The 14,473-nt window shown below is 36.9% G+C and overlaps 4 protein-coding genes across 8 annotated transcripts; 1 reads left to right on the top strand and 3 right to left on the bottom strand.

Annotated features, from left to right (window-relative positions):
* Positions 1–35: 35 nt before the first annotated feature.
* LOC9315971 (uncharacterized methyltransferase At2g41040, chloroplastic) lies at positions 36–1,914 on the bottom strand (the record flags this gene model as incomplete). Its single annotated transcript, XM_002879858.2, has 7 exons — positions 36–305; positions 378–482; positions 572–880; positions 942–1,023; positions 1,125–1,265; positions 1,376–1,485; positions 1,588–1,914. Coding segments are annotated over 7 exons (1,203 nt in total), but the record flags the coding sequence as incomplete, so codon positions are not given.
* Positions 1,915–2,168: 254 nt separating this feature from the next.
* LOC9317822 (polyglutamine-binding protein 1) lies at positions 2,169–5,936 on the bottom strand. The gene is made up of 12 exons (XM_021028331.1): positions 5,631–5,936; positions 5,498–5,532; positions 5,268–5,349; positions 5,089–5,170; positions 4,817–5,004; positions 4,643–4,717; positions 4,242–4,401; positions 3,695–3,914; positions 3,351–3,443; positions 2,890–3,006; positions 2,655–2,706; positions 2,169–2,527 (listed from the first exon to the last, which is right to left on the bottom strand). The coding sequence occupies exons 1-12, from the start codon at positions 5,754–5,756 to the stop codon at positions 2,372–2,374; spliced, it is 1,386 nt and encodes a 461-aa protein (XP_020883990.1). The 5' UTR covers positions 5,757–5,936; the 3' UTR covers positions 2,169–2,371.
* A 4,976-nt stretch (positions 5,937–10,912) lies between these two features.
* LOC9315970 (calmodulin-binding protein 25) lies at positions 10,913–11,849 on the top strand. The gene has a single exon (XM_002881709.2). It carries the CDS (start codon positions 10,984–10,986, stop codon positions 11,698–11,700), a length of 717 nt encoding a protein of 238 aa, XP_002881755.1. The 5' UTR covers positions 10,913–10,983; the 3' UTR covers positions 11,701–11,849.
* Positions 11,850–11,979: 130 nt separating this feature from the next.
* On the bottom strand, positions 11,980–14,343 carry LOC9315969 (chaperone protein dnaJ 72). Of its 5 annotated transcripts, none has more exons than XM_021028686.1 (4): positions 13,697–14,339; positions 13,263–13,332; positions 12,466–12,571; positions 11,980–12,218 (listed from the first exon to the last, which is right to left on the bottom strand). In XM_021028686.1, exons 1-3 carry the CDS (start codon positions 14,104–14,106, stop codon positions 12,482–12,484), a joined length of 570 nt encoding a protein of 189 aa, XP_020884345.1. In that variant the 5' UTR covers positions 14,107–14,339; the 3' UTR covers positions 11,980–12,218; positions 12,466–12,481. The 5 variants fall into 5 exon arrangements, with proteins under 5 accessions (XP_020884345.1, XP_020884347.1, XP_020884344.1 ...); XM_021028688.1 differs by having other exon boundaries at positions 12,466–12,544; positions 13,697–14,337; XM_021028685.1 differs by having other exon boundaries at positions 11,980–12,571.
* Positions 14,344–14,473: the final 130 nt, after the last annotated feature.

Below are 14,473 nucleotides of genomic sequence, written 5' to 3'. Positions count from 1 at the left end.
ATCTTGTTTGTTTTGTTCCAGAGAAAAACGTCACATAAAAATGTAGATTTTTCCCACTCTATTTATCTATCTGTTCAATCTGTCACAACAACAATAATATCACTCACATCAACTTGTTTATAACTATAATTTTGTACTGTGTATAGAAATGTAGTTACATGAAGAGAGGGCTCTCTTTAAGGCTTGCGAGCAGTGAACATAATAAAAGAATCCTGAATATAATCTTCATAATCTGTGAGACCACATGATGTGCACACATCCTTGATCTCATCCTGCATCAAGTAATTGTAGCTCTGCAGAATTCTCTGCAAAATGCAAATACAAGATCAAAATTTATGCATAGAATAGCCACTTTTGATCATTATAATTCTCTTTACCGATTGGAAAGGACGAATAATCCAAGGAGTCGAAGGGCTGTATCTGAGAAACGTTGTCCCAACAAACACACCTCCGCTTCTTAGAACACGACATATCTCAGCAATCTTGAAAACAACAACACAAAGACAAACTTAACAAGTGACCATTTGCATTTTGCAACACTCATGAAGCTCTGACAAATTCAAGAACTTACAGCATTTGTAGGAGAAGGCCAACAGTGCAAAGCAGCACCGGCATGAACCGCGTCAACAGAACCCGATGGGAAAGGGAGGCGAGAAACATCTGCTCTCACTACTGCTATATTAGTTGAGTTGTCAAAAGTATTATCATTTTTGATGAATTCTTTGCATTGACGAAGCATGTTTTCAGAATAGTCGAGAGCAATCACGCCAGAGTATTTGCCAGACTTTGCAAATTTGCGGGAAAACAAACCGCTTCCGCAACTAACATCCACAAGAATCCCACCTTCTGATTCTTTGAAGTATTCCTCAGCCATTCTAAACTGCATTTCAAAGTATTAGACCATGAGGAAAGCACAAATGAAAGACCAAAGATGTAAGTACCTCTTCATCTGGACCGGGAAACCCGCTTCGCTTAAAGGCTTGACGCCAACCTCTTTCATACAAAAATGATACTAATGGACTCCTACACACACACACACACACACATAGAAAAGCTCTCATAAGACTTGAGCTAACATTAGCAGAGATGGTTAGTGCAGATTTGATAAAACCATGAAAACGTACCGAAAGAGTTCGGTAGTAATGGGTTTGACTTCATTATAATCATCCAAATCAGCAGTGACAGTAAGATCCAAGTATTCATCTTTGCTAGAGTATGTCTTATTACATTGTCCACACTTGAATCCAGACCTGTAGATTGCTTGTCTGCAGATTCACAAAAAAAGCTTCAGGGAAATAAGAAAAACATTAAAACCAAAAAAAAACAAAAACTTTGTAATCATTTTACAATCTGAGGAAGTAAGTAAACAACTTACAGGTTGATACCTGAAGGTCCTTTCCTCATAAGTGGTTGGTAGCAAACAGGACACGCGAACACTTGAGCTTCCTCTATTTTAATCTTTGGAGTTTCATTTTTATTTATGTCCTGAAAATACCATTGTACAAGGTTATTGAATCCTCGTTTACATATACAACAAAGCTTGTAAACCCAAATCAAGTGAATAAAAAAAAAAAAAGCAGAACGCACCGATTCTGGAGCAACGGTGCTTATGGCGGCGGATGGAAAACGGGGACGAACAGAGGCAGAAGCAGAGAATCGGAGAAGAGTAGAGTGCGAATTAGAGGAGAAGAAAGAAGAGCGGTTAGGTAAGAAAGGTTTGTTGAGGAGAGCAATAGCAGAAGAAGAAGATGTTAGTGCGGCCATCGCCACTAGAGCAGAGAAATGGAGCTTCAAAATCAACGAGCAGAGAGAGATGTTTTGGCTCAATTTATACGGAATCTCTTTGCTCAGACAAATTATGCGTTTCTTGTAACAAAATCTGAAAAGCAATAAATGTGTTGTCCGAATTTTGAGTTATGTTTGTAAGCCGAAATAAAAGAAGCACACTTCTCGTTTTCACCATTCACTTTCTCTTCTCATTATTTTATTTTTAAAGGCAATGAGTGTTTGATTACTTGGTTAAGTTGGGTCCACATGATCGAATGGCTTCTTTGCTCACAAGTCACAACATTTGTATCAGAACTTCTGATTCTAGGCCAAACTAGTTTGTTGCTAGTTGAGAAATATGTTTTGAATATGGATCGCAACAGCATTGATCAAAAGCCTGCTTTTGGAAATTGTTGAAGATAATTGCTTGCTACTGAGTGATTATGTCTACACATACTTTACGAAATTCACATTGAGAAGTATGTTTCGTTTGTGTTCACTAAACAGTAAACAAACTAGCCTCCCTAAACATCATATGTGGAGAAAAGCAATTAGACAAAACAGAACAAGACAGTGTATCCAACATATAAGATGAGTGAAGCTCTCAATCTGCGTCTCCAAGACCATCACTTCCATCACCTCTCTTTGTGATTTCTGTGAAATGAGAGTTTGGTTTCTTCTTCTGCGATGATGCCACCTCTGCGTTTCTCCTCAGAACAGCTCCAGGTGATGGATACGGTCGCTGTTGAAACAGAGGACCCTGAAACACGATTTCATCTCATTTAGTTAGACACTGGATTTGTTCATCAAGTTTAGTGAGGTCAGTATATGTTTTGGTTAATTGGAATTTAAAGGATATCTGAGTATCAAAAGGCAAATGCCATTACCGTGGCAGTTGTATCAGCGGCTCGCGGTTGTACTCCTTTCAGTCCAACAACCCTACAAGATGAGAAGGAATCAGATCAACCTGATATTATGATTCCTAGGAGCATGATAAGCTTGGTTTGACATTTGGTATGTAATTCTCCTCAATTCAGATGACGTCACAGAGAGAGAGATAGAGAACAGTATATAGGTCATGCAGATTCATGAAGTGGTTAAAATGGGTGTTATGGACATTACCAGCCTCCCCGTGGAGCATCTGAGTAAGAGCTTGGGTCCATTGGATCCAACTCATCATCATCGGCATGAGCACGCTTTTTGCCTATTACTTTTTTCATGGGAGGTTTTGAACTGGACCTGTTTCAACCATTTCCATTTTTGCATCATGTGAAGGAATATACCACAAGAGTAAGTACAATGTAAATATAGTCGATGGGAACCTCCTGGTTCACTACAACATGTAATGTATTCCATCTTCATTTACTGCTGATAAATGGTATACCTTTTAACATAAATCATGTCCCTCCTAAAAGAGGGGCATCATTTGTATCCAAATGGGTTGTCTAAATATTTGGTAACAGATGTTTAGAAGATGACCAGAGTCCACCAATAGCTCTCTTATGGAACACTTAAGTATTTTAGAAAGATGACGGGCATAGAAGAATATTTTTTCTAAAACTAAGATTCTGAGAGATGCATACCTCTGATTCGGATCCTTTTGGCCAGAATCTCCTGCATTTGTGAAATGGTTTAAATTTGCTGGCAAGAATTGCTGTTCTGGGAGATTGAATACCCTGCATCCCATATTATATGAGTCCCGTTAACCAAAGGCAGAGGGGCTTAAGCCTCAAAATATGCAAGTAAACAAAGTGTATTTAAGGTCTTGATGCACGCTAATAAATGCTTCCTAAAACACAGATCTGAGCCAGTAACAAAAAAGGGTGTCATGGTAGAGTTATACACATTATCGACATTTTTCAACCAAAGCAGTCTCTATGCAGCAATCTAACTCAAAAAGCATAACAAGAAAGGGAAGGGTTCCTACCTGGTACAGTGAACACAATAACCCCATCTCTGGACAAGGCCCACTCCCCATCCCCCACATCCGCTGCATCTTGGCATCTGAGATGGAGGATGCTCCCCCTTCCCATTAGCCGTACTTTGGGTGACAGCGTTGTTAGAGTTTGTGGGAGCAGGCTTCTGTAAAGAAGCTGGAGGTTCCCACTGTGACACATGTGTCCTTGTATTGTAGAAATACTTATGGCCTGTGCATAGGACTCAAAAGGTTCAGAGTTCAGGGATGCAACCAAGAGATCCAAAGATTAAGCAAGCATTGCGTGTACAGTACAACAGAAATCAGAAGAAGCTGGTCAATAAGAGAGCACAGCAGAAAATACAAGGATATCCTCATTCTTATTTTCTAACATGTGATGATGTAAGTTTCTTTCAACGGTGAAAAAGATCATAAGCTATTAAATTCACTTTGCTAACAAAGAAGAAAAGGAGAAACATATTATACTTTTATAATCTCCGATATGCATATTGTAGCAAAGAGGTAGTAATTATGATGACGAAATGTGTGAATATCATACCAGATGCTTCATCAAGTGTTTCAATCCACTCTTCTTTAGGAGGCACAGGTGGTGCACTTGAAGTGGTATAAGATAGCTCAACAGGCCTTTCCCACTGGCATGTTCTAGTGTGTTGGTTATAGTAATATGTAGCACCACTAGCAGGATCTTTTGCATCTACCTGAATGAAACAGAACAAATTTAAGTGGCTTAACAACTAATAAACACATCATCAGAACCATAAGTGGTCATCCTTAAGCATTGAGATCTAAAGACTATTTGTGTATGACCACATTATCACATGCATTTGGAGAATCTCAAACGATTAACGCAGTTTCACAGCATAAAAAATTGCTGCACCCTGATAATGAAGCAAAGACAAAACCGAAGAAGAAAAGACGTTAAGTGTATCTCATTCATACCCATCCTAATGGTAAAGTGCTTGCATTAGCCGTAAAAGGTGAAGTTGTCTGTCTATTCCAACTAACCGCTGATGTCTGGAAAAGAGAAGAATCACAAGCAAACAAAAACGTCAAAAGGTTAAGGGTCGCAGGCATATTTCACAAAGGATTACAGTGTGAGAGATGGATAATTACATCTTGTGTGTTGGATGTAACAGCCCCTGTACCATCCCTGAGAATGCCCCTGGCCCTTAATTTTTGTTTGAGATATTCAGGCAAGTTGTTTGAAGCATCCGTAGGTTCAGGCTTCCCAGTGAGCTCAGAGTGGCCCGCGTAAGCAACTCCACCCGGTATACCATAACCATTTCCAACATCCACATTACCTGGTGTGGAAAAAAGTCAGTAACTGAACCGGTAATAGTGAATATTCCAAAATGCTTTAGCTCATGTCATGAGCTATGACTAACCTTCTCCGCATGTACTCACACTCCCACCACGCTTTGCCGCTGCTTCTGCTCTATGATGTGCAGTGAACTTTAGCAAATGTTCCTGAATAGAAACAAATATGTATAAAACTTCATGTGATGAATGATAGACTTATTAAGCCATTAGCCGCTTGAGGATAAAAGAATAGTAAAATCAAAACCTTAAGAGCATTGGGGTCAGAACGATCTCGAAGAATATCAGTGTTATGCTCAGCGTCTCCAGCTACTGAAGTCCCAGCTTCTCTGAAAATAATAGGAGAAGTTTCCAATTAAACACAAAGCACCTAAAGACAAGAAATTGCTCATTGCCCAATAATAAGAAGATCAAGATGATGAATATAAGCATATATAACAGATGGATACAAAGAACAAACCAAGAGAAAGAGAGAACCTTTGACCTTGTATAATCTTCTGCGTTTCAATTTCCTGAAAACCCACAACACAAAATCAACATGGTAACCTCTGGCAAAGTCCGGGAATAGAATTCAGAAACTTCAATTGAAGAAACAATAAAAAAATCGTACTTGTTCTCGGAGAAGAGCATTGGTTGCGGCAGATTCAATGTCTTGAGATTGATCATAGGCAAGCGAACTTCCATAACCAGAATTAGATGTCTGGTTATTCTGCTGATGTTGTAGCTCTTCTCCCATTATTCAGTTCAACTTCAACCTCCGAATCCTTTAGACTGAGCTACAACGTCGTAAAACAACACTTCCGATTGATTACCGATCAAACTGTGAATCACGAATCCGAGACCTAGCTTAATTTCTGCGATAAGCAATTAGGCCCATATACTAAGGCCCAGGCCCATATATAAATTAACTGGCTGGTCAAGCAAGTAGGAAATAAAAAGGATTACTAGATAGCATGTGATTATCGATTGCTAACAAAACTATCACATTAATCACAGTTTTGTTAGCAATCCATTATCACATGCTATCTACTAATCATTAATCTCTATGGCTCTAAATAATATAATTTATAAGATTAACGATTAGTAGATAGCATGTGATAATGGATTGCTAACAAAACTCAAGTTGTGGTCTTTAATTAATTATATGAAATTGATGATAAATCAAGGTATCTTTACTTTTTGGATTACGATCATCAAATGAAGAAGCTAGAGTCGAAGCCAAGCCGTAGGGAGAAACATGGAGACAGGAGTCTCAGTCAGTGTATTGGGAATACAGATAATGAGAGAAACGCTTTCGGTGAAAAGAAGAAAAGAAGACACACGAGCACGACCGCTTGCTTCATCACATTCTTCGGTTCGGTCTCGTCATCATACCATCATGATTACATCGTATAAAATGCTCACGTCACCACACCGCTGGCGTCTTTTGACTTTGTTCTTCCCTCTCCTATAAGAAGAAGACGTTTTCTTTCTTTCTTTCTTTCTTTGTTTTTCTGACTAATCTGAGTCTTTTGGACCACAAATTATAGAAATTTGCTTATATACGTACCAAAGAATTAATGGACAAGTAAAGCTCATGAGAGTCGTCTCGTCAATGTATAATGTGCTAAAATTTTTTTTTTTTTTTGCTAAAGATAATGTGCTAAAGTTGATATCACGAAAATACTATAATGCAAAAGAAACGTCGGGAATATCAATCTTACTGTTCATTATTTGAATATATAGAGATATTTTCTTTATCTATTTTATCACTTTCATTCTGGAGGACATTTTCATTTCCATCCACCATATTTTCTTTTGAATCGTTGAAACGAATATCGGAGTAACTGTAGTATTCATCAAATCACAAACTGAATATTTAATTATGAAAACAAAACTAAAACTTTGAAATTCTAAACTCTAATTTTATTTAACATAGGGTAACTATACGCTGAATCACACTAAAAATGTATATATGAAAGTTTCGTGTGATATATCGAAAAAACGGTCTATTTCCCCCCCGAGAACTATCGTATCTGGCCATATAAAGCCCGGTCTTTGACCTCTGTCTATATACATATGAAACGGAAGTTAAATGTTTATTTCCACATCAATTGAAAGTTCGAGAACTTAATGTCCATGAATCTTGGTTTCGTCGGTTTAGTGCATAAACCTGAGACGGAACCATGTTTCGGTCGTAACTTAACCAAAAAAAAACAATTCCTTATCAAAATCGGACCCATTGTCGTTGCCATCCCTAAAATCAAAATCCCAAAATCCCCAAATTCAAATTAAGAACCCAAAAAAATTCGATCCGATTTCAACCAAAACCCGGCTCGCTCTTATCATTGTCTTCTCCGATCAAAAACTGAGTTGAAAGTAAAATTTATAATGGTTTTTCGATCCACGATTCTCACCAACCTCCGTCGCCTACCCCCGTTTTCCGGCCGCTGATTTCCCAATCCACTCCAATTCGTTTGTCTTCTCCGCTGATTCTTCGTATCTTGAACCCATAAATGTGCCAGGTCTGGTAGTATTTTCCGATCGACGGTGCCGGCGAAGCATGGAAACTAGCATTGTCTATATTAGTGAATCTTCCTTTGGTTCAATTATCTTTCGGTTTCTGATCTGTTTTTTTCCTTGGAGAGGCTAGATAACGATGGATTTGCAGATTTATCGGATTGTATAAGTTTGGCTTTTGATCTGAATATTTGGATGAAGAATTTGATGTTTTGTGTACGGCATTGGTTTAGCAAATCATTAATCTCATGAATCAATATTGTTTAGCTTGTGGAGATCAATAGATTGTGGAATTTTTTCCTTTTCTATGACCTTAGGTGGCTTCAAATTCTAAGGAGATGGAGATGGAAAGTCAAGAAAATGTGGAAAATCCCATGAATTGAAACGTGAAAAACCCATGAATTAGATTGGCTAGATAATTTCAACTCTCCGTGAGGATCCATTAATCTCATGAGGATCCAAATTAAATCTGCAAAATCATGGCTTGGAAGAAGATGAAGAAGAAGAAGAAGAAGAAGAAATCGGGTCAGTTACGGGTCGGGTTTGAGATTGGGTCGGGTTTCGATGTGTTTTTTGGGTAATGGGTCATAAACGGGTTGTAATTTGGGTTTAGGTTGGTTCTAATTAGGTTTAATTGGTTAAAGCATCGGTTTGGTATACAATAAACCAATTAAACCCTGCGCTATGGGGTTTTAAATCTCGAACTTAGGATACATGGACATTAAGCTCTCGAACTTTCAATTGATGTGGAAATAAACATTTAACTTCCGTTTCATGGGTATATAGACAGAGGTCAAAGATCGGACTTGATCTGGCCAGATACGATAGTTCTCGGGAGAAATAGACCATTTTCCGTGGGGTCAGAGAAAAAATTGGAAATATAATTATTATAGCCGTAATAAAAAAGTTTAATATAAAAATGTGAGAATTGGATTTTTTTTGTTTTTTTCTCATTTTGTAAACGACGACGACGACGACTCGTACAAGTAGTGATCTACTATATAATCAGTAATCGTAATAAGCGATGTGACCGTGTGAGTCAATAGTTGACTATCTTAGATCTTGTGTGCTGAGTGGTATATATGTATGCGTATGTGTGAACCTTTTTTACATGGTATATGACAGGTTAAATTCACTAGTGATTTTATTAATATGCTGGTATTGATTTGTGATAATCTACTGGTGATTTTTATTCAATTAGATGTTTTGCAACTTGAAAAAAGTATGGGATTGTAAATTTTTTGGTTTTGATGTGCTTCTTGAGGGTTCGACAATAGAAGACTTTTTTTTGCTTTTATCGTGGTACTATATAGACTTAATTAACTGTTAGATATATCATCTTCATAAGAAAATTAACTAAATCATTGTAATATATAGAAACTATTGTGTGCACGTTTATCTATTTTTAGTTGTCGATTATAAACTAGAGATCCATTTTATTGAAAAATCTTTTCTTTATCGCAGATCTTCAACTGAAGGTAAACGTGTATGATAGTGATTAGACTATAAACAACAAAGATTTTTGTATTTTATAACGATAAGTTCATAATCGAGTACATCTATACATAGTCTTAGAAAACTTATGATACAGATTAAAATGTTGACGTAGTTATCCAAAGAAATTATTTTCTTATAGTTAAGTGATTAAGTCGATGCAATAAAGAGACACGTACAAATCTGATGGTCTACTTTTGTGGATACAAATTTCAGTCAAGTTATAGTAGAACGAACGATCTATTAGGATGGATAAAATGGTTTATATATGCATTTCAACAATTTTAGTTATAAAATCGCACAAAACGAAGATAAAAATATATATAAATACAAGGCCTACTTTGAATGGCGTTTATCTTCATTATGCAAATGCATAATCATATTAACGCGTTGAAAAGAGTCATTTAACACAGTTTGACAGTTAGTTCTTTGGGGCTTACCAGAAATTTTGAATATATATAGTTGGAAACAACAACTATCTATTATATATAGTATAACCAATTACATCAAAACGACTTTGTCGTCTAAAGTTAGCATAATATAATCAATTTATTTTATTTTCAAGTTGAATAAAGCTAGTGAGTATGATAATCACGATCGCGACACAAAAGAAAAAGAATGTAAATCACAGGTCGCACAATTACAAGGTACGACATACGTACTTTCATATATTTTCGATTTATAAACTAAATAAACTTAGTCACTGAATATAAAAATATTGAAATGTTATTTAGATGTCCAAATTTGTTTACGTCTTTAACAAAAAAAAAAAAAAATTGTTTACGTTTGCATTTATACTTGCGTACGTATTATCGTAATTATTTTTTCTTTATTGTTTTTAATCAAAATTCATTTGTGTGAGTTAAACAAAAAATTCAATATTCAAAAATATCTTTTACTTTTCTCCATAAAAGGATGAAAATATCAATGTCACATATATATATATATATATATATATATATATAAACGCATTTTTCTGTCTTTAAAATAAAGTCATAATTAATTTTGACATTTGTTTTGTTTGGCCCTTCCCATAAGCCAATTCATTGCATATAACTTAAACTTCTAAGCATAGTTATTAGTTTTGTTTGGAACAAAAAATTATAGCTCAAACTTGTACAATTTACTTAACACACCATGAAGAACTTAGATAAGCATCTTATCTAAATAAAAAACTTAGATAAAGCAAATCACCTTCATCTTTTTATTTTATTTTTCAAAAAGCAAATCACTTCATATTTTGTAAATTAGCCACTATGTACTACAATAAGATATGGAGAGTAACAAAAGAAAGACCGAAGCTGAGAATGACCGATTCTATTTCTCTAACTCTTTTGGTCCCACTGAGGCAACAAGCATTTAATTAAACGTCAGCCGTTGGTTATTGACCTTCCTTTTTCTTTATTTATTTTTGTTTTGGGGCTTGTTTGCATGTATAATGGATGTATGTAAAAGTTGAAGATATTCTTATTGGATCAATGCAAAGGATATTGTCTGAATACTTTTAATATCTGAATTTTGGATATACGCACAACAAAAATGAGAATCCATAAAAATTGTGTTTGTAAGTATCTAAGTATATGTGTACTATAAAACATGAAAATATATTCATTCAGTCTTTTTTGTTCTTCTTGGCTAACCTTTTTTCGCTTGCCACACTAATGACACATTAATTCAATTTTATCCACTCCATTTTTGTATAAGTGTGTTGTGACATAATACAACACTCTAATTTGGTTTATACTAATAATCACACTCGCTAGCTGAACCAAAGTTCCGTACGAGTAAGCTGTGACACGTGTCCCTTTCAATCTCCGCTCAACGCGGTTTCATCGCTTCTCGCCGTCCTTATTTAAACTTCCTTCGGCCCCATTTTTCATTTCTCACCTTTCTCTCTCTCTCTCTCTCTCTAATTTCTTCTTCTTCTTCTTCTCCTTTCAGAAACTCTGCGACCATCTTCTTCACCGGTTATGGTGACTTCCGAGGGATTAGCAAGCGTTGATCCTTGGTTATATCGCCAAGGTTTCAACGTTGATTCATGGTTGCTTTCTGATGCCTTCTCTCACGACAACGATCTGCTCGCCAGAGCTCTCCATACCACCGTCACAGCAACACCTCATACTCTCACTCCTTCCTCTGCTTTCTTCGATTCAGCCGCAGTTTCTCACCCTTCCTCCACTACTAACACACTCTCCTCTAACGTCTCCGGTGGATCTGATCCAGAAATCATCGGCGGAGGAGCTAAACGAAAACGTAACTGCCTTCTTACCGACGGTAAAACCGCCAAGCGCCGTGCTCGTGCTTCCAAGAAATCTCAGACTACTTTCATAACGGCGGATCCGTCCAACTTTCGCCAGATGGTTCAGCAAGTGACCGGCTCTAGGTACATCGATGATTCTCCCTTCGGGATGTTCGACCCGATTGTCAAGCCAGAGCCGCTTAGGCTCGTTAACAAACTGCCTTGTGGTCTGTCGGATCGATCCACGGCAGTTCCAATGCTCGATACATCAGCATTTTTGTCTAATCATCACCAGGAGAATCTCGCAGTGGGGAACGCCTACTCCGCTGCTACGGGAGTAGGATTAACTTCGGGGAAGCCAAATGCAACAGCGGACGCAGGTGTTTCTGCCGATGATTTTGAAAATTACCCAACATTTCCAACGCTTGAATCGTGGAAAGTTATGTGATCTTGTTTTAGTTTTAGACGTAATCTTTAACTTTTTAGGCTTGTTTTCTTTGCATCTCCTCATGAATAATCTTGTTCATAGTTTTTGTTTATCGATGTAATGGATCAAATCTATGCTCTATTTTGACTTTAAAATTATTTAGCGGATAAGTCACAGATCTATTTATTTATAAATCTGTATGAGAAAGCAAAATTCTCTAAGTTGGGGTTAGTTGGTAAAAGAAACTGAAGCTAAAGTTAATAATGCGCATTAGTGTAGGAGTCTTCTCACCGTTGAAAATAGCGAAAACTATAAATTAATCATAAGATATTTTTCAACGGAGGAGGGTAAATATCTTGTCAGCATCTTTTAAATAAGACAATCAAATGCGTTACGACCACTAATACAACAATGTCTCCATTACTGATACAATGCCAAAACACAGTATTTGTTTTATTAGAACATCCCATCTTTGCTTGCCATTATGCACTCAGATACAATTGCGTGTACTAGGACTTCTCTCATAATCGATTATTTATCTGGAGAGATGAATATTCGTTACAAGAAAATGAAAACCTATCTAAATACACTTCATGACATATGTTCAGTCCAGCGGCTAACACAAGAGAACATGTCAAAGTAATATAATTAGGGTTTTTTCAACTTCTCAAGGTTCATTTATAAAAACTAGAATGAAATCTAGAAAAGTTCCTAGCAATGACCTACACAAACCCACCAGACTCACAGAAGAAGCTTAAAAGTCAAAGTCAAAGTCTTTAGAAGTACCTTCGCTTCCTCTCTTTCACCCTTCATCCTTATGTGACTTTGATTTCTCGATTGATTCCATTGCTTCTTCGAATGATTTCTGAAAATATATACTCAAAGTTATTAGCTGTGGTGGAAACACAGATGAAGGAAAACACAATCAGGAAGAGGCAAAGATCATGTAGCGTGTAAACAAACAGAGATGCACATGCTTTTGTTTTTCTTATTAACAGAAATTGGAAACCAACCATTAATATCCTCAGCAATAAGTATGCTCATTTTACTCCACAGTCATAAAATCCTACACATGTAAGGTTTTCTAACATGATGCTTTCTCTCTATCCTAATGATGTGAAAACATTGATCATTAAATTTACATTTGCATCTAAATTTTTTTACAAACCCTACCCTGAGACAACTCCCAGTAGTCAATGACCTGCAACACCAAACTTATACAGTAATCAATGGTTCGAACACATTCTCCTTTGTCACACTTCCATAGCTATCTAGTGTGCACATGTAAATAACAAGCTAGTGGACACCATTAGCTACTACAATTCTTCGATTCCATTCTAGTTACACCTATGGCCACACGAATAGGTGTGCAGAGATATAATCATCAACAACATTTAGTTCACAAGAACTTCAATCTGATAAATTTGCGAATTCATTCACTAAGATGCATCCAGCACAGGATAAACCCAGTTGAAAACACCAATGTATGTATATCACAGGATAAAAAAACAAAGGCAAGAATGCAAGATTATCAAAACAGTCAGCAGCTTATGGCGACCATTGATGGATAATATGATACTCACCCCTGAGTTACGCATTTTCCACAGTGTTTCTCCGCTTGTATCAATCGCAGAAAATGCAAGGTACAAACCACTTGAAAAACAAAAGACAGACACCACTTTAGTAAGGATACAACATTGAGCAGATAAAAGCCACAAAGAGAAGACCATAACTAAAAAGCAGCCAGAAAATTATTCACGAAAACTCAAATTTGTGAAATATAAATCTCAAATCAACAGTAAGCCAATTTCTTTAGTAATGACTAATGAACATGATGAAGAAAGCACACATTAAGGATTTGAGATAAACGTGCACCAAAAAACTTAGTATCATCACACCTACACGAATTCGAATCGATCACTACTCTGTAACCAGATCTCTCACAAGGAATTCACCAATTACAGCAAAAGCTCAGATACCAATCTAATAATAGGCTAAGCAAGAAGTTGTCACATACCCAGCTAATGCGAGATTCAGTAGAAACGCTCGCGTAGTCAAATAACGAAACGTCGAATCAAATCCGCTGCTGAAGCTAGAGGCCTGACGATTCCTCGTAGAGTAACCATAACCGTAACCATACGCTCTGCCACCACGATTTCCATACGGATTACTATACGAACCGCTCGTACGACGAAAGCAATCTGAATCGCTACCAGCGTTATAAGACGCGCGTTTCAGATCGTCGTTCAAAACTTCGTACGCCTCCGATACAAGCTTAAACCGCACGGTGGCGTTTCGACGAACATGGTCCGGAGATTGTGCGTGCTTATCCGGATGATACTTAATCGCCAATCTTCGAAACGCATCTTTAACCTCCTTCTTCGTCGCGTTCTTCGTAACACCTAGAACTTGGTAATGATCCACCATCGGAAAATTTTCAACCGATCAAATCGGAATCGCAAACACCTGAAATTGAGATCCGCGATTGCTCCTGTGTATAACTATGCATATAGAAAGATTTGTGTACGTGAATCTGTACTCGTGTGGGTAACATCGAAAATGAAATTGGAATAGTAGAGAATCGCTCTCTGTTATTGGAGGAAGAAGAAGAAGACTTCGTGGCGCTTCAATGGCCGCTTCCTCCAAACACCTCTCAATTAATTTATTATTTATTATTTTATTATTGACTTGTTAATAAACTTAATATTAAGTAGATATTGAGCCGGGCCGCGGCCCAATAATATGTTACATAACAATTTATGTTATTGGACTGACTTCTTATTTATTTTACATT

This window comes from Arabidopsis lyrata (genome assembly GCF_000004255.2).
Source record: "Arabidopsis lyrata subsp. lyrata unplaced genomic scaffold ARALYscaffold_4, whole genome shotgun sequence".
Taxonomy (NCBI): domain Eukaryota; kingdom Viridiplantae; phylum Streptophyta; class Magnoliopsida; order Brassicales; family Brassicaceae; genus Arabidopsis; species Arabidopsis lyrata.
Note: the sequence above shows the minus strand (reverse complement) of the source record. Positions and strands in the feature narration are given on the sequence as shown.